The following is a 21,421-nucleotide window of genomic DNA, read 5'->3' as shown; positions in this document are numbered from 1 at the left end:
TTCAGAAAAGGTTGCTGGTTATTTTTCTATCAAATGATAGTACACTGCAAGTCTTTCAAAGAATCAGAGTAGACAAAATGTCTCGCATCAACTCTTTTCTGTTCATTTTATAGCACTTCTTCTAGCGGCGGCGATTACATTAGCTCATACACTAAAAGTAATTATTCAGTAAATATATTTTTTGGCCTCCTTATAATTATTAACAAAAGGTTGAAGTGTTGAGCTGCGATAAAATAGAGCTGGGCTCCGCTGTGTCAATAGTCCGTCCATGTATTTAAAGGAAAGAATTCCTAATATGGACATTATTTTCTTCTCGTCTAATTTGTGCCTTCAACTTTCCTATATTAATTCTTTTCTACGGTTACATTAGAGGAACAAGTTAAATTAAGGCTCTCTGGTGCTGATGTAAATGTAATGTAATGGAATAATGGGCTTGTTAAATGGACCTTTGGGGACGGGGATCTTTAACAAGAGAGTCAGAGCAAGGCCTCTGTGCTAGGGTTATTTAAATTGTTAATAGCTGTTTAAACAGGAGGGGAATATTTTATACACTAACGAGCAACAAGTCTGGGGCATTAACAGTAAATTATTTCTCCTCTGCATTGTTTTTATCAACTGTACATCTGTGTTTTTTTGGTATTTTTTTTTCTTAATAACCCACATATTTGTCCTGGTCATAAATTCAGTACTCATTGCATTTTGTGCAATTAAAGATACTGTACAAATTTGAATATGTCATGTTAAAATCGTCAAAGGCAGAATCTTAGGAACTAACATGCAATTTATTATCATTACCGCAAGAGTTTAGTGCTTGGTAACATTACAGGAAGGACCAGTTTGCTGTAGTTTTCCACAGTTTTGGTGTGTAAGCCTAGTCTGCATCAAGTATGAAACACAGAACGGGAATAGTTTGTTGCTTGAGGAACCTTTTATTATATGTTTTTTTTTCCTTGTAAGTTTTTTCCCCAGTGACAAATCGAGTTTTTCAAACACGAGTCAAAGGGACTTAAATAAGATCAATGTAAACGTAGATCTATATACCAAAGAATGAGTAATGCAAGTACTTGTTAGACGTATACTAGACAATAAACACTATACATTTGCTTAGGAGAAGTTGTATACATGTCTAATGGCTCAGTGTGATGGGAGAAAGCCATAAAGGAATGATGAGACATTTTAGAGAGACCACACAGTCAAGGAAAATGTTTATTCTAACAAGCGATGGTCAAACCTTTTTAGGCAGCCAGCTCAAAAAACTGTTCTGATGATTGCAAGTGATTTTCTATTGTTCTCGTCATGGTTATCTATTAGAAACGCCACTTCCGAGCTGATGGCTTCAGTATCATTTGTTGTTCTTGTAATAGCATTATGATTTTTAACAGTAGTGTTTGTGTAATGGCATTGTGCTGTTGTTTCTGCTGAATACACTATTTTTTTGTAAAGAGAGTAGAAAGGTCTCCCTCTTGAGCAAGGCTGTGCATTGTGGCTCTCTTCTTGCTAAGGCTTAAAATGGATGTAACGTTAACAAAACACTTCCTGTAATTATTAAGAAATATGTATTTATCTAGTTTTATTCAGCAGCTGTTAGATTTGTCAAGGACAGCCATTCCCTTATGGATTGTCTGTACAATCCGTCACTATAGAAAACATGCAGTGGTACATGTTTGTAGTGAGGGCATTGCTTTCTGCCCAGGTGTGCAAGCCATTTTCTGTAAAGAGTGGAGAAAGGTCTTCCTTTTGAGCAAGGATGTGCATTGTAGCTCTCTTCTTCCAGGCCTCTACAAGACAGATGTAAATTTAACAAAACAGTGTAATTGTAAAGAAATGTGAATTTTCCTATTTGACTTAAGCAGCTGTTAGATTTGTCAAGGACAAGCATTTACTTGTAGATGGTCTTTACAATCCCTCAGTATAGAAAACATTCATTGGCTGATGTTTGCAGGGAGGGCGCTACTAAAAATTACTGGTTTCACATCATTCTTTAGATAACACCAGCACTGTGCTCTCTACAGCTCCCAACAATAGACAGAAGCCTGAATCCACTGTGCTTCCATTCTTATCCACTGAAAGGTAGCTTACTGCCAAGGCTATTCATCATTTCCCTTCCCCTTTTTGTTGCAATACTTGTCTGTGACTTAAACATTCACTAAGCCATAATTAAAAAACATACCTTCATACAGTAAGTGTATAATGATTGCTTGGAGTAAAATATCCTCGCAGGTCTTTTCTCTCACTAACTCATCCATCTTTTTACACACTGCAAACCTTTCCAATAATGCACTTGCCATCAAAAACACTCTGCTGCGACAGTGCTTGTCACACTCATTTATTTAAAAAAAAAGCCACAACCCTGACAGAGATGGATAGATGTGCTTATTTGTCTCTTTAACAGAAGATTTCCGCTTCAACTCCCTTCCTGTTTATCCCTTGTTCTTCTCCAATCGGGACGGGGGAGGGCTTGTATTTTTATGGTTATTAATACCTGCACTCAGTCTTTTAATCTGCCCTATTTGTCACATGTGACTGTCTGACTGCACTGTTTAATCTGGGTATCCTTCAATCTGTCTCGTCCCAGATTAGAAATTAATGAAGGCAGGAAGAGAGACATTTGAGTCAGTTACAGTGTAGGGGGGGTAAAAAGGGACGGGATGAATGGGAGACGAATGTCGTTCATTTGACAGTGCTTTCTCTTTTTTCTACTTCTCCCTGATCCCCTTTCTCCATATCGCTCTCTCTCTCTCTCTATCTTTCTCTCTTTCTCTCTCTCTTCTCTTGTTTAGCTGCCAGATGTAGCCCATTTTTGCACTGCTCCCCCCAAACAGGCGCTCAGCACGTGGGCCCTTTGGTGTGCGGCACCTGTGTAGTGTAATACAGTCAGCAACTGTGTTGTTTATTCCGGATTTGTTTGGTGCGCTTGAAAGCCTGTCTTTGATCCATGCAAAGATTCTTCACTTTTTTCCTTTTTTTTCCTGATTCATCCTCTGCCTCCCTCATTTTTAAACACTAATGCTGTAGCAGTATGGTTACATTGATGGCAGCAGTGGGTTTTTTAGTGGTGGTGGTGGTGGTGAGGAGGGGGGGGGGCAACTTATTTGGTTTATCTGTTTTTTTTCTTTTTTTTTTGTTTTCTTTTCTCATTCCAAACCCAAGGGACAGGAAAATGACAGTGACCACTGACAAGCTTGTCAGGTGCCTTGTTGGGGATGTTTCATAACTGTGCGTTAATGTGTTTACATCTACAACTGACGAGAGGCATTTAAAAAAGAACGGATTAATGAATATTGCATTGGCTGAGTGGACCCCACTGGCAGCCTGGATGCTGGGGTATTGTTGTCTTAGAACTTGATGTCTATTTACTTCAGTATTTTAAGAAGGTTGAACACTTCCCATAGTTACAGTGTTCTATTATCTGCCAGTCAGACACTCCTTTTAGACAGCGTTGTCTCTGTACAAAATATTACACACATGCACCCATATCTATTTAAAAAAATCAGAGGAGGTCCAGGTGAAAAATGTCACGTTTGCATATTTATACAGTTGAAACAAAACATGTCTCAAAGGAAATATGTTATTAGAGACCAGTATTAATGTTGTAGAATATGGATGTGACGTCTAAATTTTGTGTACAAGTGAAGTTTTTTCCCATTATTATCAGTTGATTTCCAGATTTTATGCTTACATTTTGCAACTGTTGAACATATAGTACGTCTTCCTCATACTGCATGTTTGTCTCTTCCAGAACAAGTGGGACAGGAGATTCTTGCCAACCTGCACACCGATCGTGAGAAGATCCAGAGAGCCAGAGAAAGGGTGAGTGCACACCTGTCACCTGCTACACTCATAAATCTATTGTAACAAGTGTTTGCAAAACCGAAACGTGTTACGACTGGTTAGCAGCGCAGTCAACACTTACCACTGTTTGCATGACCTGCCAAGTAAACACACAAACGCAAGTCAGCCCGCTTTCAGCATACTTGCACTTGTGCATACACAAAGTCAGTAAAACTATATTGAGAAGGTACTTAATGTGCCTATTTATAGACAGCACTGTTTTAGCATTCAAGTCGATATTTTTAGCCATTGGCATCACCTCACAATTTGAATCTGAATGTTTTTCTTTTGCTTAATTAGAAGTAAAATGTAGAGCATGTTGTTCCACATTGCATGATGTAAAATCAGCCTACTTGTGGCCTCTCTCCAGAACTTTCCCCTCCTTTTTTTCCTCTCACTTGAATGGGGTTAACTCTGCCACCTGCCATCCTTCCTCGCCTACCCTCCTTTACTTCTCAACACTCCTCTCCAGTTTCACTCTCTCCTTCCCACTTTCCCTCAGAGAGTCGCCCCCCCACCATCCCAACCCTCAGTGCTGCCCCTCCTTACATGCAGCCAGCCAAACAGACAGGTAGGCAGAGACAGAAAAGACCAAGCACAGGAAGGGGGCCCAGCCCTGTTGGCCCCCTCAACGCAGAATGCTTAAAGATCACAACATGGCAGTGGGCCTCGCACAGGCGATTTCAAAGGAAATCAAACATCTCCTTTCAAAACGGTCCATAGTGTCTACTGAGAGTACCGACTCTCTCTTTCTTTTGCTCTCTCTCTCCCTCCTTCCCATGAGTCTTTTTTGCTGAACCCCCTCCCCACCACATGTACACAAATGCACACACACACTGCAGGCTTTAAAGGCAGTTTGTGGGGCACAAGAAAAGTAAAAAGAAGCCGAGATGTAAAGACCCAGGATGGAAGGACTGGTTAACAGCTCGTTTGCAGTAAAGAGAGGGAGATACTGCAGTTATAGTTTTAGCATTAATAAAGCCATGGACATATAAACACATTTACACATATAAACACACACACACAAATACACACCTCTGGCTCAGCAGGAGGTGTGGCCTTTTGTCTTCCTTTTATGGAACAAATACAAGTCAATAGAGGGTTTCAACACAGGGTCAGAGCAATGTGCTCCCAACTCTGAAACACCTGAGTGGATTTAAGAATATGGTCTAAACAATCCCCTGTCTGGCTCATACTTAGACTGACTTTATTAATCCTGGAGGGAAATTCAGTTGTTACAGCAGCATGGATATTTAATAAAGGGGTAAACAATAAGACAACACAGAATATTAGGGTGGGGTATAAAGTGGAGGTAAAATAAAATAAAATACAAACATAGAAAGTATAATATAGAAAAAATATACAGAGACTGACAGGGAGCATTTTTTTTAATGTAATATGCTTGTATATATAATTCAAGCTTCAAATTGCTGATTTGAGTTCAGGGATTGCTAATTTCAGGTAACAAAATGGGCATTATGTGCACAGATTTTCACTAAATCACGCTGCCAGGTTTGTCCTCTTGATCACACACTCATCTTTACCCTGTTGCGCATGATATTGACATTGTTTTTGAGTTTCCCTGTAGCCACAAATTCAGCAGCATGAATTCAATCGTTGACGGCCTTCAACTCTGAAAGCTGCTAGCCGCCTGCATAACCTCAACTGGTCACAGTAAGCTGTAACTCCAGGGAGAAACAATTACAGTATCTAAACTATTAATTTAACAGAAAAAAAAAAGCAGAATGATTATGAAGAGGATTAATTGTGTAATTTGAGAGAATAAATGAATAATTTCTTTTCCATCATCATACTCAGTAAGCTTACAAACTTCAGCACTCCAAACGGAATTTGCATGTTTGTTTTGCGCTTTTCATCCTAAAGGCTGAATTTTTCTCTTTTCTTTACCAAACACCCTTCTTTTTGCACTCTATGTTGAAAGGATCTGGCTTTATTTTGAATTGTATTTGCAAATTAAATTAAATTTATGATAATGGGAAAGGCAAATTATTGTATTTTAACCCTGGAAAGTGACTGTATGTTTGGAGGTGGTTCTGTTTTAGAGCCGTACATAAAATATAAAAGTTAGGAGAAACACCTTCCTCTCATTCTCTCCGTATGGGCGACCACGGTTAATTTTAGACGCCCGACTGCACTAAAATTTCTGTTGGGTTTCCATTTCAGTTTAAGGAGGAAGACATAAGATGATGATTGGTGAGAGGCTGTGGAGAGAGAGAGAGAGAGAGAGGGAAGGGGGGAAAGGAAAGAAGGAGTGATTCAGAGAGAGATGTATTTTGGGAGAAAGTGTGAAGTGTCTAGGGGACAGATCTGTGGGTAGAATCAGACATCAGGCAACTGCTGGACTTGTTGTCTTTGCCAGAGGGCCCAAACCCCAGGTCCCCCACCTCCTACCCTGTACCACATGTATCCTTGGCTCTGGCAACCTGCATCGCACCAGCCCAGGCTGCCAGAGGGTAGGAAGGAAAGATGGAAAAAGAAGAAGAAAGTAGCAGTAAAGGAGGAGGGGTGGGAAGAGAGGGCGAATTGCAGGCGAGAGAGATGACTGTGAAATGAGAACAGAACAGAACAAACAGGGAAAAGAGTGTTGCTGCAACTATTATAGAGAAAAGGGAGGATTTTTTTGGAAGAGGAGAGGCGAAAGTGAGGAATTAAAACCAAAAAGGAATACGGTGTAATGCACTGATGACAACACACTGAGTGAAAGTGACTTTATTGGGAAAGCAGTTATTATCTCAGAGAAAGATGAAGATGAATGACTCCCTGCTGACTATAGAGAGAAACTCTCTGCAATGACTATTCCCCATGCGCTCCCATCATCCTCCAGAAATGCGACTACAGGTAGACGTTGGTGGCAGCTCACTCAGTGCGGTGTCAGCATTTTTTTTTTTTACTTTCTCACACACACCTTGTTGGCAACATCTCTGCCAAATCCTTTTCGCTGTGAAAGTCCCAATGTCTGATAAGAGAGTGGAATGAAAACATTCCTATGACCCCTGAGGGAAAAAAAGGCAGTGAGAGAGAAAAGAGAGAAAATGGTGCAAGAAAAGGGAAATATCCAAGGCAATTAGTCCTGAATAGCCGTGATCATTATTTCAAGGGTGCCTTCAAGGACTCCCAGTGCTTCCTATGTACGTCAAAAGTAAAGGTGCCACTCACTCTTTTTCCTTCTTTATTCTAATATTTGTAAGATGAGCAGAAGGCCATGACATGTCCTACTAAATAGAAATGTGCTGTTGACTATTCTTTTAAAGAGATTTTCTGCCATTGAAACAGCTCACAGTGTTACCAGTTTATACGCTGTGGCCTCAAAAAATTCTGAAGCAAACATCGATTTTATGTGAAGTGGAGCTATTTATGTTTTGGTAGATCAGCAGCTTTTTAAAGTGACTCTAAAAGTGTGTTTAGAGGGGGGTTTTGTAGAGGCTTGTCTCCAGACAGGTAAAACAGTAACTTGAAGGTGGAACAGGAGGCTTCTAATCAAAGGATCTCTGATTCATCTCTCTAGCTTGCAACCAGTGACTTTGGGTGAAAAGTGTCAAACTTTAGAGGTGTCTCTCTCAAATTGCACTTTGCCTTAAGGCCAGTTGTACGAGTCTGTGAAAAGTGTATATGCAGACAGTATTAGTTTAATAACTGGCTTTTGCAGACATAAAATGTATTCATTTCCAGTTTCCCCAGTCACAAAAGTTTAAGAAGAAATTACTTTTGCTTCTTTCTGTCTTTTAACTGTTTAATGAGTTGGTCAGTTGAGTTATTTTCCTATAGTAGTTACCTAATATTCTTTACTTTTGACCCTTATAGTCTGTTCATTGACTGTGCTTTATAATATGGCTCAGTTGTTTGTTCAGAGTGGAAACTAAAGCCTGTTTTGTGTCCCTCCAGCTGAGAGAAACAGACGCCAACCTGGGCAAGAGTTCTCGCATCCTTACCGGCATGCTGAGAAGGTAAGAGGCAGGTAGGGACACTGTTTCTGCACCTCTTTGTATACATTGTGCTTTAACAGTGCTTTGAGTTTGAGGATGAATGATTCAAAAACTTCTGCACTTTAAGGTATTGTTGTTGTTGATTTATTGCAATGACCAGTGGTGTTTGTCAAAGTTGGATTTTATTTGCATAATATTTATGAAACAACTTCTTGAGAAAGTACTCATTATGAACTCTCTGAACCCCAAAATCGACCAGCGTGTTTGAAAAGCATATTATCTTTAAATTTAGTTATCATTTATCAGAGCCCAAAAAACTAAAGAATCACTGGGTGCTTTCAACTTTGCAGAGGTCACTGAGATAATCATGTGAAATGTGTAGTTCCATTGAGAAAATTAAATGAAATTCATCAAAATGACTTTATTCTACATGTATTATTCAAAATGTCACAAAAAATGAACAGCTCTTATCAGGTTCTGTAATAAACAAAAGATTCTGCATTACTCTGCACAACAGTCGTGACAAATTTCAGTGAGTTTCCACATGAACTGCAGGCTGTGTTTACACAGATCAGATAGGAGTCCAGTATGGAAACAAATGAATGAATTAAGATTTAAAAATATTTATAGTATATGAAGTTATATTTTTATTCCACAATTGGTGACACCTGTGGACACTTTTCGGTTATTGTAATGTAAGTAATCAAATAAAGAAATTCTTCTCTTTTATGGTTTATGGCATATTAACTGTGTCATATTGTATAGACGACTGTGCAGGACTATATATTCCAATGGAAAAAGAGCCCACAGTAAATAAAATTGTGACAGGATCATTAAAATGCCCAGGAACTACTCAGAGTTCAGAGTTAACTTTGATTTCAGTACTCTTTCTACAGTTCAAACCTTTGTTATTTTATTCTGAGTCTAATTAGTCAAGATAGTAGTTAACAATGTCTGAACAAACTAAACCAACAAAGGGCTGTTTAGTTGAGTGCCAAATATTATTGATGTGTGCCTGGATAGACTGAGAAAAGAGTAGTCCACTATTACAGCCTGTAGAAAAAGGCTGAAAAGGACAAGTGCGCACTGTACATGTCTCCATTCTTTTCTTCTCTTTGCCTTTGTTTTTCACAAAATGCACTTACAACCATGTCCAACTTGCCGTCTTTGTCTCTCTCTCGCTACTTCATGCACAAGGCAGCCCCCAACAATCACACAAACACAAGCATTCAAACGCAACTATTTCAATAGGCCTTGCATTATCTTATGCACCCGCCTCCTAATACACATACACATGCACACAGTCACCCGTATACACACACACACACACACACACACACACACACCGTAATGTCTTGTCACATCTCCATTTCATAAAGTGCCTGTGTGCTTACCCCTGAACCGTGACGCCACGGTTTTGTTTCTTGCTCCCTCTTGTTTTATTTTTTTTCCCCTCTCCTTGTCGCCCGCTGTGGATTTTGATTAAGAGTAATATGTAAATGACACAGACTAAATGTAAAATCCTTGGGCAGGAAGGAAGTGCCAATTGAAATAGATGCTTCAGTGCCCATAGACAATTTGGAGGGCGGCTCACAGGGTGGCCGGCAGATACTAGAGTGGGAAGGCCTGAGAAGGGCTGTGACGCCGACTGTAACCAATATTTCTGCATATGTCTCCATTTTGTCAAGTCTGATTATGGGAAGAGGAGGAGGATGGAGCGAAGCGGGTGGGGAGGGGGGGTCAACTCGCCTGGCATGTCACCCAGAGCTGTCCAGAAATCATTCATCATTCCCTCCGCCTCCTTCTCCTCTTCCCTCCACCCCTCTCTGGTGCTGAAGTAAATAACACGCACTTATTTCAGTATTATCATATTAATGTTAAAGTTCAGCTGTCACCTAATGGGAAGACTTAATCAGACGTAGGATTTTAAGAGGCATGCTGCCGCCCCCCCTCCCTACACTTCAGCACCCCCCACCCCTCTTGATGTGCCGTAGCTCCTCTGGTTAGCGCCCCGCTCAAATCAGGATTTATGAGGGTTTTCCAAAGTGGGGCCCGGCTGCGAGCCTCTTCCACTACTACCCGCCTTTCTGCTTGATGGGAGCACCGCTACATACAACCCCCCTCCGCCTTTCTCTAACATATTTTTTCTTTCTGTTTTTATGCTGTTTGAATAAAGAAAATTTCTTTTTTTTTCTTTGTTTTAAGGTTGTGGGCTGGAAACATCAAATCGAAAGTCATTTATAACCACAGATGCGGAACTGAGAGCAAAAATGAAGTTCAGGATAGTTCAATGATATCCCCTCCTCCCGCCTCACTTTCAGGAAATTGTTCCTCATTTCCCCCATTCATTTCATTATCCCAACCCCACGCCTCCTCGTACCGGTTTACTGCTTTGTGATTAATTGTGTATTTGTTAGCCAGTGTCAAAGCAATTGGAGTCGTTGTAGGAGTTGGATGATGGTTGCTTTGTCATTCTCCACTTGTTTGTAACAGCTACAGTTGTAGTGCAGTGTGTAACGGACTTCTGCAAATAGGTAAACGAAGTAAACTTTGCTGGTACATAGTCGGGAACTTGCAACACAAATCAGTGATGGACACAAAAACTCATGCAGTTTGATGAATTGTACATTTTTCCTTAAATATGTTTTCTCTAGTTAAATTTGAAAACTAATATTTTGCTGTTTGTATCCCAGAGCTATAGACAATTGATTTACATCAAGAAAACAAAGAGGCACGGTGTATTTGTCATTAAAATGTGGCAGGGATGAGATCCTGTACATTCAAACAGTAGCAGTTTTGAAGTTGATTATGAACACTTTGGCCCTTGCTGTGCCACACAGACAGACACAAGCGTGGAGCGGAGGAGTTTCTTGTGATCCACAGGATAAAGGAAGACGTTTTCCGTTGTTTGTGTCGCTCCTTTTAAACTCACACCTCTTCTTGGAGTGTCTTTATGGTCTGGTGGCTATCACCCCAGCTGAGAAACAATTAGACACTCATTAAGCTAGCTGTCATAGTTCAAGAAAGCCAATTAACTTACAGACTCTGTGAATATCACTTATTGTAAGAAACAATCAGAAACACGCACATCTCAAATAGCTGTGGCTTTGTTTGACACCAAATTGTTGCAAATTCCTGACTGTGAAACTCATCACTGCCAGTGAGGGTAATTAGTATTAAACACTGTTATAGGTGCTGTTAATTGGTTGTGTCAGGGGTTTATAACTAGTCTCGCAAATGGAGACGCTTTGACTTGTCATCAGTTCAAACCAGGTCACTCCACAGTTTTACTGAGTTTGATATATATGTAGGTTTAGCATTGGGAAGGGCTCACAGTGTGGATCACTATCCCTGATTAAAAAGACCAGACCTTTTAATAAGGCCTCTGTAGTATTTTTGCCACACTGACACTATGACTTCTCTTAAATGCAAAATGGTCGTTTGACTGCAGCTAGATCCTTCCTGCTGCTATTCTGAACATCTCAAGCATCTCACCCTCCGTGGTCAGAACAGTTGGGAATGGGATGCAGCTCCAGACCCAGTTAGGACCACTGGGGCTCCTGGCAGCCTCTCGGAGGGAGGGGGCACAGTGAAGGGCAATGAAGCAGCGAAGAGGGGGGGAGGATGTATATTTTGAAGCAGAGGGGTTGTCTGCGCTCGCTGGCAGCTGATCCCACATGCAGGTGGTCGACTCAGTCGCCAGGCAGATCAAAAAGTCAAGGCCCCGGGTGGACCTCCCTTTGAAATGGGAATGGGGCCTAGATATCAGACAGAAAACATAAGCAAGCTCCCAGCCACAGAACAGCTCCATATTCATGGCTGGGACTGGCAGTAGCGACGGGCAGGCAGGATGGACAGCGCCTCAGCCTTCAGAAGACAGCTCATGCACACTCTAGACACTGATTAAGAGATCAGCCTATAAGCTGCCATGAAGACGATGCGGTAGCTCACAGGCTAATGCGGCTGCACTGTTACCAACACCCGAACTTCCCTTCTTGAGCCGTGTCTTGACAGGCTGTCGTAATGTGCGGCCAGGTCCACTTCTCTGATTCTACACGGTGCTTACATGCAGCTAATTCAGTACAAATATGGTACAACTAACTCAAAACAGCCATCTGTCGTGTTGACACTAAAGTTCTTCAGAAATTAATCTTAAACCTATTCATGACTTGTTGGCAAGAGAAGCGTATTTACAACTCATCCATGCCTGTAGGAAAATCTTAAGTTTTTGCTTGCGTTATTCACTGGAAAGTTTTCTCCCTTGTTTGCTTTACCCACTAAAACCAACATGTGAACAATATCTTGAGCCAAGAGACTGAAATGCACAGTCCCAGAAAAGCATGGGGAGAGGGAAACTTTTATTTATTTTGTAAGATCTGTTAATTTTGCCTTTTTTTCTTTTATTTTTGGCAAATATATACTCTCTGTCTCTGTATCCATTTATCTGAAATATTAACCACTGAGATATGTAGGTCGCATAACTAATGGAATTCAACTCAACTAGTGAACTGCAGTGGGATCGGAGTCTTGGGGCCTTCTTGAAGTCTTGCTAAGAAGTCGAACAAAAAGATTTGATTTGCTTAATTGATGCTGAAAGGAGCCGGCTATTTTCTTCCTCCCACTTTCTTTGTATTTTAATTCATTTGCGTTTATTTATTTGTGTTGGATAAAGAGTAGAGAAAAAACAACCGTATTATGCTCTAGGGGTGTGTGAAGAATGAGTTAAGTGGCACAGTGCCAATCTTTCCGCCATCGCATCTGTCTACATATATATCGAATGCATCTACAATCCTGCACACTCACATTTTACTAGAGTATTGGAGTATGTTCTATGTCCCTTTGTAAGGCCTGTTTGTCCTATTTTGCATTCTATTTTACTTTGTATTACAGCTGAACTCATCACAAGAGCCGAGGTTCATGTTTTTTGTCCCGAGAGTGGCAGATCACTCCCAGTGGATCCCACTCTCTCTGATCTCCTCTCTATGTCGCTGCCACGATAATTCCATGTACTACATTTAAACACATTCCCTTTGCTTTGCAATTTGTTCAGCCTGGCATCATTACCACAGCACTCAACCCACTGTTCCCCCCCATACTGCTGCATCCCTCTGGGTCAGTCCTATCCCTGGCCTTTTCTACTCCCTCCAGGGAAGCGTTCTGTGTCTTTTATTTTTTTATGTCCAGTCTGTTGTTGTTCTGGCAAAGGAGCAAAGTGCCAAAGCTTGAATCATATCTGCCCCTTCTGCAACCCCGAGATGAACTTTATACATATCAAGGTGAACGCAGCTGTTGCTGGGTTTGTTCAGGGGACTAGGGGAAGCATGTTCACATAGTATTAAAGAAATTTGGTGCTAATAGTGGTTGTTCTTACTGATGGAAGTAGTGCTGGAAGGGCCCTGCTAGTATTAGCACAAAAGCTCTTGCTGGGTTTTGTGCAAATACTTTTAGAGTTCATTTTGGGTCCATTCCAATACTGTTACTACCACCACTTGCTTTGGTGAGTCACACAATATAGAATGTGCACAAATGCATATTCATACGTGTGCTTTCTGTGTTGTTTTCTGCCTCACTTGGCTTGAACATAACATATGAACATGCACATCAGGACTTTATCCTTCACTTTACACTCATGAAATAATACCAGATCTTTCTATTTTACACCATGCTGAGTGCTGCTGTTTAAAGATGGACAGCAGAGCTGATTATTGATGAGTTGTTAACTGATACATTTATCAAAATCTAATTTGGTAATCAATTAATCAGTTTAAGTCATTTTAAGAAAAAATAATTAGACTGTCTGAATCCAGGTTCTTAAATTTACATTTTTATCTTTGGGACAAAACAAGACATTTGAGGACATCATCTTGACCAACATTTTTTAGCATTTTCTGACATGTTGTACTACTAATCTATTAACTGAGAAAATATTTGATCAATTAATCAACAATAAAAATAATTGTTAGTTGTAGCCCCAAACAACAGATTTTCTTATACAGACAAAATATTAAATAAATACGTTGTGATATTAAGCTACTTTTTTGTTACTTTTTTGGTTATTTTGCTCTTTAGGTGTTCAATGTCGGATAAGTGTCTTGTTTTGAGATAGGCGATACTTTACTTTATTATTCCTGCGTGTCTATATGTGTGTGTCTGTGGCTACAGGCTGCTGCTGGGACAATGACAGGGTGCGTCTCAGCCTCATTACTCACTGCTCCTGAGCCAGACAAGCACCACTGCCACCTCTCTCTCGCTCACTCTCCCTCCTGCTTTATCTCTGTCTTTTTCTCTCTTCCTACACCTCGCCCATTAGAGAGTGCTGATGGGACATTTTTTGCAGCAAGAAAAAGACACACACAAGCCTGGGCTGTAAAGGAAGGGGTTGTTGACAAGGGCAAAGACGTGTTGTTGTTTTATATAAGGGATGCATTTGTCTGTTGAGGATTGACTCGCTTAACTGGCTGCCAAAGCCCCCTTTTTCTCCCTACATATCTCCCTCTTTCTATTATCCAGCCCATAGTGGGCTTCTGTTTTTTGATAGGCCAGGACATAGTTGAAATCTAGTTATTCCACATGTGATGGGAAAGACATCCTTTCTATTCTTTTCTCTTTTTTAAAAAAAACAAGTCATATAAAAATACGAGTTGAAGACAGACGGCTTGCTTTAAGTATGGAATTTAAGTAAGACGGCATTAGCAATCCAAGAAGAAGCAAAAACTACAGAATGAATGTTTAATGTGCACAGTTGGCTCACTCAGACCCAGATGGAGCATGACCACTGAATTTCAGCATTCCAGCAAAAAACAGTCTTTGTACCATGACTTCTCCAAATGCTCCAGGGTCAACCTGCCACGACATTGAGGTGATGCTTCGTTCGACCTCGCTCATACCATCCTAGCTGATAGAGCTTCTTTTTTCCCCTCCTTTAACCCTGACAGACTGTCGTTCTGACGAGATGACTGGAGATCAGTGGCGCTCTCATCCCTTGAAGTGGCTCCAGGTGTCACTCCAAGGGTACCCGCCCTGTTTGATCTGCCGTCGAGCGCCTGTCGGGCCACGGCACCCTCTGATTTACCCGTCAGAGGGGAAAGAGGCTCTCCTGTCCAAAAGTTCCACTTTTACTTTTGACTGATGGCAGGGGAGAGGAACTGGCTGCTGTAAAGCACATCGTCGCCGTAATCGTTTGGGAATGAACCGTTTCCTGTTGTCAGTATTCCCGATCTCCCATTAGCAGCTATAGGGAATCCTCTCAATATCCCTCCCATGGGAGCACTGCATAGAGGTGATCTTGATTTGATATGCCAAGCCCCAGCAGTCCACACAGCTGAAACAGAAACAAAATAAACATCAGATGAAACCAAAACATTTTCAATGATCATGCTGTGGGCCTTGTCTTAAGAACAAAAAACATCCTCTCAGACATCCTCAGATGCTGTCCAAAGGAGGTCCCTGTCTTTATTGAGGAGCTGCAAAAACAAAAAGGACAGATGAAACAAAATGGAGGAATGGCGGTATATATCTTTCCAGCAAACATAGACGCCTGTATTCTTCCTCCCTTTCATTTTATTATATCCCTTATGTTTTTCCCCCACCTACTGTGAGCTTCTGTAGAAATTACAGGTGAGATCTCAGTCTGTGGCAGGCCCTGCCTTTCGTCTAGAGGGAGCAGGGGGAAGGGTGGTGGGTTTGAGGGTGGAGGGAGAGATAGAGAGAGAGAGAAAAAAATGAGAAGGAGAGGAAAAAGAGATTCACGCTTTGCAGTAGTGCTGTGTTGTTTGTGGAGCGCACTCTTCCCTTTGTGTGTCTGGCGATAACTTATTCAGCACAGGGCCATTCATCCAGGGGTTGAGCGCGGGCGTCCGTCAAGACGGAAAATAATGAGGCGACAGCAGCGCAGAGGATAGCTTTCACCCTCTGCCTGGGCCCCCCACCCACCTCCCCCTTCTCCATCTCCTCCTCCTAGCCTCCCATTATCAGCCGATTTAAATAGATAATAGGGGGCCTTCTTCAGGACATTTTGAAGCAATTAGAACCTATCACATTGTCTCTTCTTTGACTCCTGTTCCCTCCCAGCAAGCCATTATGGATACTTCTGGGCATACCTTGCAACAGCTTCCTGGAATTTTGTGGAATGCCACAACATCACTAGATGCCAGTTTTTGTGTCACAGAGGAAGAGGGGCTATTGTGTTTCCTATAGGTTTACGATGTACTCGCTCCTGTAATTAACCGTTCCATCTTGAGCCATGCCAAAACACACGATCCCTTTGCCATGACAAGTTGCACTCGGGCTGCATTACTTGCCAGGATGAAGTGGCTTCTGCCCAAACACTTCCACTTTATATAACTTCCCTTTGCTTTTGGTCAGCTCTTATTTATTTGCTGTTATTTATTTCTTCCTCTCACCATCTTGATACTGTCTATTTTGTTGGCGGTGTAGATTTACTCCTAACAAAGATATCTAAGTAGTTTTACCAAACAGTAATAATTCCAACAAAATAAGTCAGTGGTCTAGGGTTTCTTTTTTTGCGTGAGGATAGATGGTTAAGTGCAGTTTTTTGCTGTTATTGTTGTTGCCCCTCAGATCTCTCTTTGACAGGGTGCAAGAGCTTGAAATATTTACAAATGCTGAATTTTGACTCTTTTTTTTTTTCTTCTTAATATGTTCTTCTAACCCATCAATCATTTACTGTGCCTCTGAATGTCTGTATCTCATCCTAACACCCCCCCAGGATGGTGCAATGAAACAAAGGGAGTACAACATTGCCATGTTGTTGATGGCATAAAAGATCCCCTTTATCACGATGGGCAAAACAATAAGCAAGACCACAGTTTTTTTTTTTTTTAAAAGAAGTGAAAAGGTCGCAAGGCGAGGCTTTCGTAGGCAGCAGGAGCCCCCGTCAAGATACTTCAATATCGGTCCCTTCTCAAAGTGAAAAGTGTCTAACCTTGAGTGCTTTTATACTAAACACAAAAATAGAATATGTGTTGCATTTTATTTTTCTATCCCACAGGCTGGAAAGCAAAAGGACAGACCGATCCCTAACTTTGGTTTGGTGGTGCTTGCTGTGAAGGGCATTCCATGATGTGGAAAACAACAGTTTTGACAAGTTCTGTGAAAAACAGAGCTTTGAAAAGATCTTATTTGCCAAATCCAATCTCACAATGCAGTCGGCTATTGCACAATTCCTATTGTCATTTGAAAATTGGTGTGATTCGCTGCTGACAGAATACAAGCGTCTCAGATGAAAAAAAAATACAACTAAAGAAGAGATGACAAAGTGCAAAGGGAAATTTTGCCTTTTTAGTCTTGAGTCATCTCATCATTGTATTTATGTTCAATGGTTTCAATAGTCAGTCGTAGTAAATTGTGACATTCCTTTACACCTTTTGAAGCATAATACTGAACTACATTCAAATAACTACCCAATAGAGTAAAGTACTCTGCAATCCCTTTTAATTCTACAGTGTTTTGTCAGTTTTTATGGTACTATAAAAGCAGTAGATCACCACAAATGTTGATGTGGGGCAGTGTTGACCCACATCATCTTTGTTTGCCTGTTAAGAAATGAGTGATATTCAAGCAAAGATGTCATCAGTTTAATTGGTCGGCCGTGACCAATAGACTGAATGTCAGTTTGGCAATGTTAGCTCTGTAAAAGCGCTGTGAAAGTAATTCAGATGATGGTGAAAGAGAGGTCTGCAGCTATTATCTGTTATCCAAAGATTCACTACGCTCTTCCTAGATTCAGCAGAGCTTTAGGAGTGTTCAGTAATTTAAAAAACATTATTGGATCATGCAGCAGCAATACTTAAGATATATAGTATAAATTAACATACAATCAGTTTATTTGGCTTTTAAAAAGATAGTTACAGTGCTTCACAAAGAGGAAAAAAATATTTTAAAAAGACTAACAGCATAATTAGAAATAGATAAAAAGTTTTTTTTAAATACCATAAAAGCAGAAAGACAACATATAAACATAGATATGTATAAATTTTGATTATTTACCAATATATGCCATGTCGTCTTAACTTTAAAATGCTTTAAGATAAACTAATTAAAAATGATATTGTCTGAACAATAAACGCCCAAAACAATGAAAAACATTCTCAGAGTTTGTAACAGGTCTGTCAATAGGCTGTTATATATTAAATGCCATTATAGCTTGTTTGATTTTGATATTTTATTTATGTATTACTATTTTAAATCTTCTCATGTACTTTACTCAGTTTTGTTTAAAAAAAAAAAAAAAAAAATTTTACAACTAAACAAAAGGAACCTCTGACTGTTTAGGTTGATGCATTTCGTTAGCATGTTAGCCACTACACGTCTTTGCTGCATCTGTGGCATCAATGCTATTTGAAAAATGAATGCTGCAACAGAATGTGTGAGATGTTTGAAATACTACATGTGACAGAAACTAAAGGCAGACGCAAAAATATTGTTATTTTAACAGGTTTTTTGCAGTGACTCAGGCATTGAGAACCAGCAGTCTGTAGACACTGAGATGTCTAGTATGTTTTTATGTGGAGGTGGATGACCAAATTATGGCCTTACATCCACTGAAAAAATATTTCTGTTGGTGTAGAGTACAAGACAGTCAATTTGTGACAAAGGTTGTTTTGTTCATTAATCTTTACCTCGATGACTTTGTCTCAGCGGTGCATTCCGGTGAAAGTGATGCTTGGACCTTGAATCATACCAGTCCTCCCAGGCAAATTCATATTTAGCGTTGTTGAAACAGCCTTTTTTGATGATGGATGTCTCAAAGCATCGCATGTTGTAGCCAAAATTGTAAGGACAAAACAGGCTTATGCCACAACGGCCTGTAGAACCTTGATCAGTGGAGAAAACCCTCGTGAGGCCCAATGCCCATAGTGTCCAATTTTAGCCTGAGGACCATCAGAAGTTTTCTAGAGGTTGTATAATTAGACGGTATGCAGTTAATCCAAGAGACTGTTTGGCAGGCACCATCTTTCCACTCAAGTTTTTTCACTTGTATGTAAACAGTTGTACTTATCATTCATGGCTTCAAATTTGTCCAACTTCTTGTTTGAAAATGTGCTAAAATTAAAAGTCAACATACTTTGTAAGTAGTCACATATACCTCAACATGCTGATGATCCAGCATAATTCTGATAAAGGGATTCTCTTATGACAAACCCTGGCTGAGAAATTTGTGCGAGTCAAGTGCAGTACACATTCATTCCGTTGGCCTGGCTTGGGTTTCGGGGAGTGAACCAGCCATGCACGGCTGATAATGACAGGTTCCATGTTGCCCGTGGCTTCTGGCCCATTGCACTGTTTGTTTGGAGAGTGGTGCTCGGCCGTGAAGTGCTGGCCCAGCTGGCAGCGTTTCCATTGCCCCTTTGGCCCGACGGCTGGGTCTTGTTTGGACCACACCAGCCAGGCAGACTGGCATCCAGGAGGCTGTAGAGGAAGAGGTGGAGGAGGGGGGTGTGACAGAGGAGAGGAGCTGTTGGCTGAGCACCTTGGTGCTAGGCCAGGCCTGCTGCCAGCTGTAGAGAAGACTTCCCCACTCATACCACAATCTTCACGTCTCTGTGGCGACAGCGATCTTAGTTTGCACCCCAAGGGTCAACATCATCTCATCGTGATCTGTCTCAGCATGAACAGCCTTGCTCACAGAATAACACAGAAAAGTTAGCAAATATCCATTTTTTTCATTCCTTCTTTTGGCAGCCAGAACTTTTTTTTTTCTTTTTTTGTGGGCAATAACACAAGCCAGACAACTGACAACTTTTCTTTTCTTTTATTATTATTTTTTTATTACTGCATACCCCTGCAGTGTACAAGTAACACAAGTAATGCTATTTACACACACATACGCTTTGCTGCCACAGTCCAAAAGTTCAGCTGCCCATCTTGCATCTGCCAAAGTTCTTTTGGGCGTGTGAAATGAAAAATGCTGACCCATCAAGCCACTCTATACAGTCTTTTGAGCATTATTTTCAGCATAAGTTTCCTATGCTACAGGAAACACCCCAAAAAAATTTAAAAAAACTTTTTTTTGATTATATATGCAGCTTGGTTAGTCTGTTGTGTCTCTGTATAGCCAAAAATACATTTTCAACATGCTTTGGACACATACTGTAAGTAGCACTTGTTAAAAACCCTACACCTGGTTCCAGAACAGATTTAAAAAAAATACACTGCTTTGATTAATAATTTTAATCTAATTTGGTTGTCCAATAAAAAGCCCCATACCTGGTTAGAAAGCCTTAAAATGAAAGCTGAGCCTCCTCATTCGTTGAAAACCTCAGATTCAATGAATATGCAAATGTTTTTCATTTCAAAATTTAAAAAGATTTCACTTTATGCTGGTATAAAATGCCTTATGGACCAGGATTAGATTCAAAACTGGTTGTGATATCACAAATTCTTCCAGGAAAAATATCACATAAGGCACTATCTTAAAGTCAGGAAACTCTCAGCAGAGGACATTTGAAAGAGTCTTTTAAAGTAAAAGTCTGCACATTTCTAACTCTACACTGTGAAGGTCAAACATCCATGAGAAGTAACATTGTCCAAAACCTATTTTAGAGTGTGAAGGGCACTTTAAAAAATTCAGACCAGCATATGGCATCATAACAACTGCACATGGCCCCCATCTTAGCCTGATAGATACAGGCCGTAACCCCTACGGCCCCCCTATACAAATATCTTAATTTCTTTCTAAACTATCCCTCTAAATCCTGAAAACCATTGGCTTTGAAAGCTTAGAGCCACTTTGTTTATTTTCTAAGTGTTTGCTGGGTCACGAGCGTACATCCTGTCAGCCATCGTGTAAACTTTAACCCCCACCCCGTATGCTGATGGCGCCAGGGCTAACATTGCTTCACTGTTATAGGGAAGTTGTGAGGACATTGATGTCTTGGCCTAGCATCCTGGTGTCACTTTCCCAGCCTGTTTGTGGAGCCCGCCGATCCCCTCATTCTCCTCAGCTGACCTGTACGCATCGCCGAGTATCACACACATGTGAGGAGACCGATTTTCCAGCCAGCAACAAATGTTTTCCTACCGTTACCGTCGCATTATTATTGTACACATGCTTTCGTCCTTTGACTTGGCTCCTATTGAGGCACTGTTGGTTAGATGTTTTTCCTGAGTCGTAGGGCCAAGACTCTATTTTATTTAACAAGACGTCGATGCACACCCATCCCATCTAAAAGTTCCCCTGTGGTATAGCATTTGAGAACAGACTTGACATAAACCATTTCTAAACACTGGTTTCATTTCACCAATCTTTAATTACATCGTAGCAACCCTGAGGTACAGAGTTGAAGCAAAGCACTATGTTAGCAAAGCGTATAATAGTGAGGGTTACCACAGCCAGAGGACAGTGGGTCGAGAAGAGGGAAAAATATCATACACAAACAAATACGGAAAGAAATGTTAAGGTGTTAAGGGCTTCCAGACTGTTGAGAATGATTTCGATAAATTACTTATGAACTATAAGATGGGTGAATTGACTTTTAGCATTTAAAAAATACATATATTTGTGATGGAACATCTGGTTTGTGAGGGAAGTGGTTGCTATCAGTTGAGAACTCTGTGGTAAATTTTTTGTGTAACTCTGCATAATACTGCAAACATGAGAACAGACTGCTGCTATAGCCTTTTCA

At 40.6% G+C, this 21,421-nt stretch overlaps 1 protein-coding gene across 4 annotated transcripts in view; it reads left to right on the top strand.

The window, feature by feature from the left end:
- vti1a (vesicle transport through interaction with t-SNAREs 1A) overlaps positions 1-21,421 on the top strand; it is a 120,805-nt gene that overhangs the window by 73,518 nt on the left and 25,866 nt on the right. For 2 of the 4 annotated variants that reach the window (XM_023286145.3, XM_023286144.3), the window contains 2 exons: positions 3,740-3,810; positions 7,735-7,796. In XM_023286145.3, the coding sequence (XP_023141913.1) occupies positions 3,740-3,810; positions 7,735-7,796 (133 nt within the window). Of the gene's footprint in view, positions 1-3,739; positions 3,811-7,734; positions 7,808-21,421 lie in introns of all 4 variants that reach the window. The other 2 variants (XM_023286147.3, XM_023286146.3) reach the window with 1 other exon arrangement.

Source organism: Amphiprion ocellaris, chromosome 18 (genome assembly GCF_022539595.1).
Source record: "Amphiprion ocellaris isolate individual 3 ecotype Okinawa chromosome 18, ASM2253959v1, whole genome shotgun sequence".
In the NCBI taxonomy this organism is placed as follows: domain Eukaryota; kingdom Metazoa; phylum Chordata; class Actinopteri; family Pomacentridae; genus Amphiprion; species Amphiprion ocellaris.
This window is presented reverse-complemented; position numbering and strand designations above follow the sequence as displayed.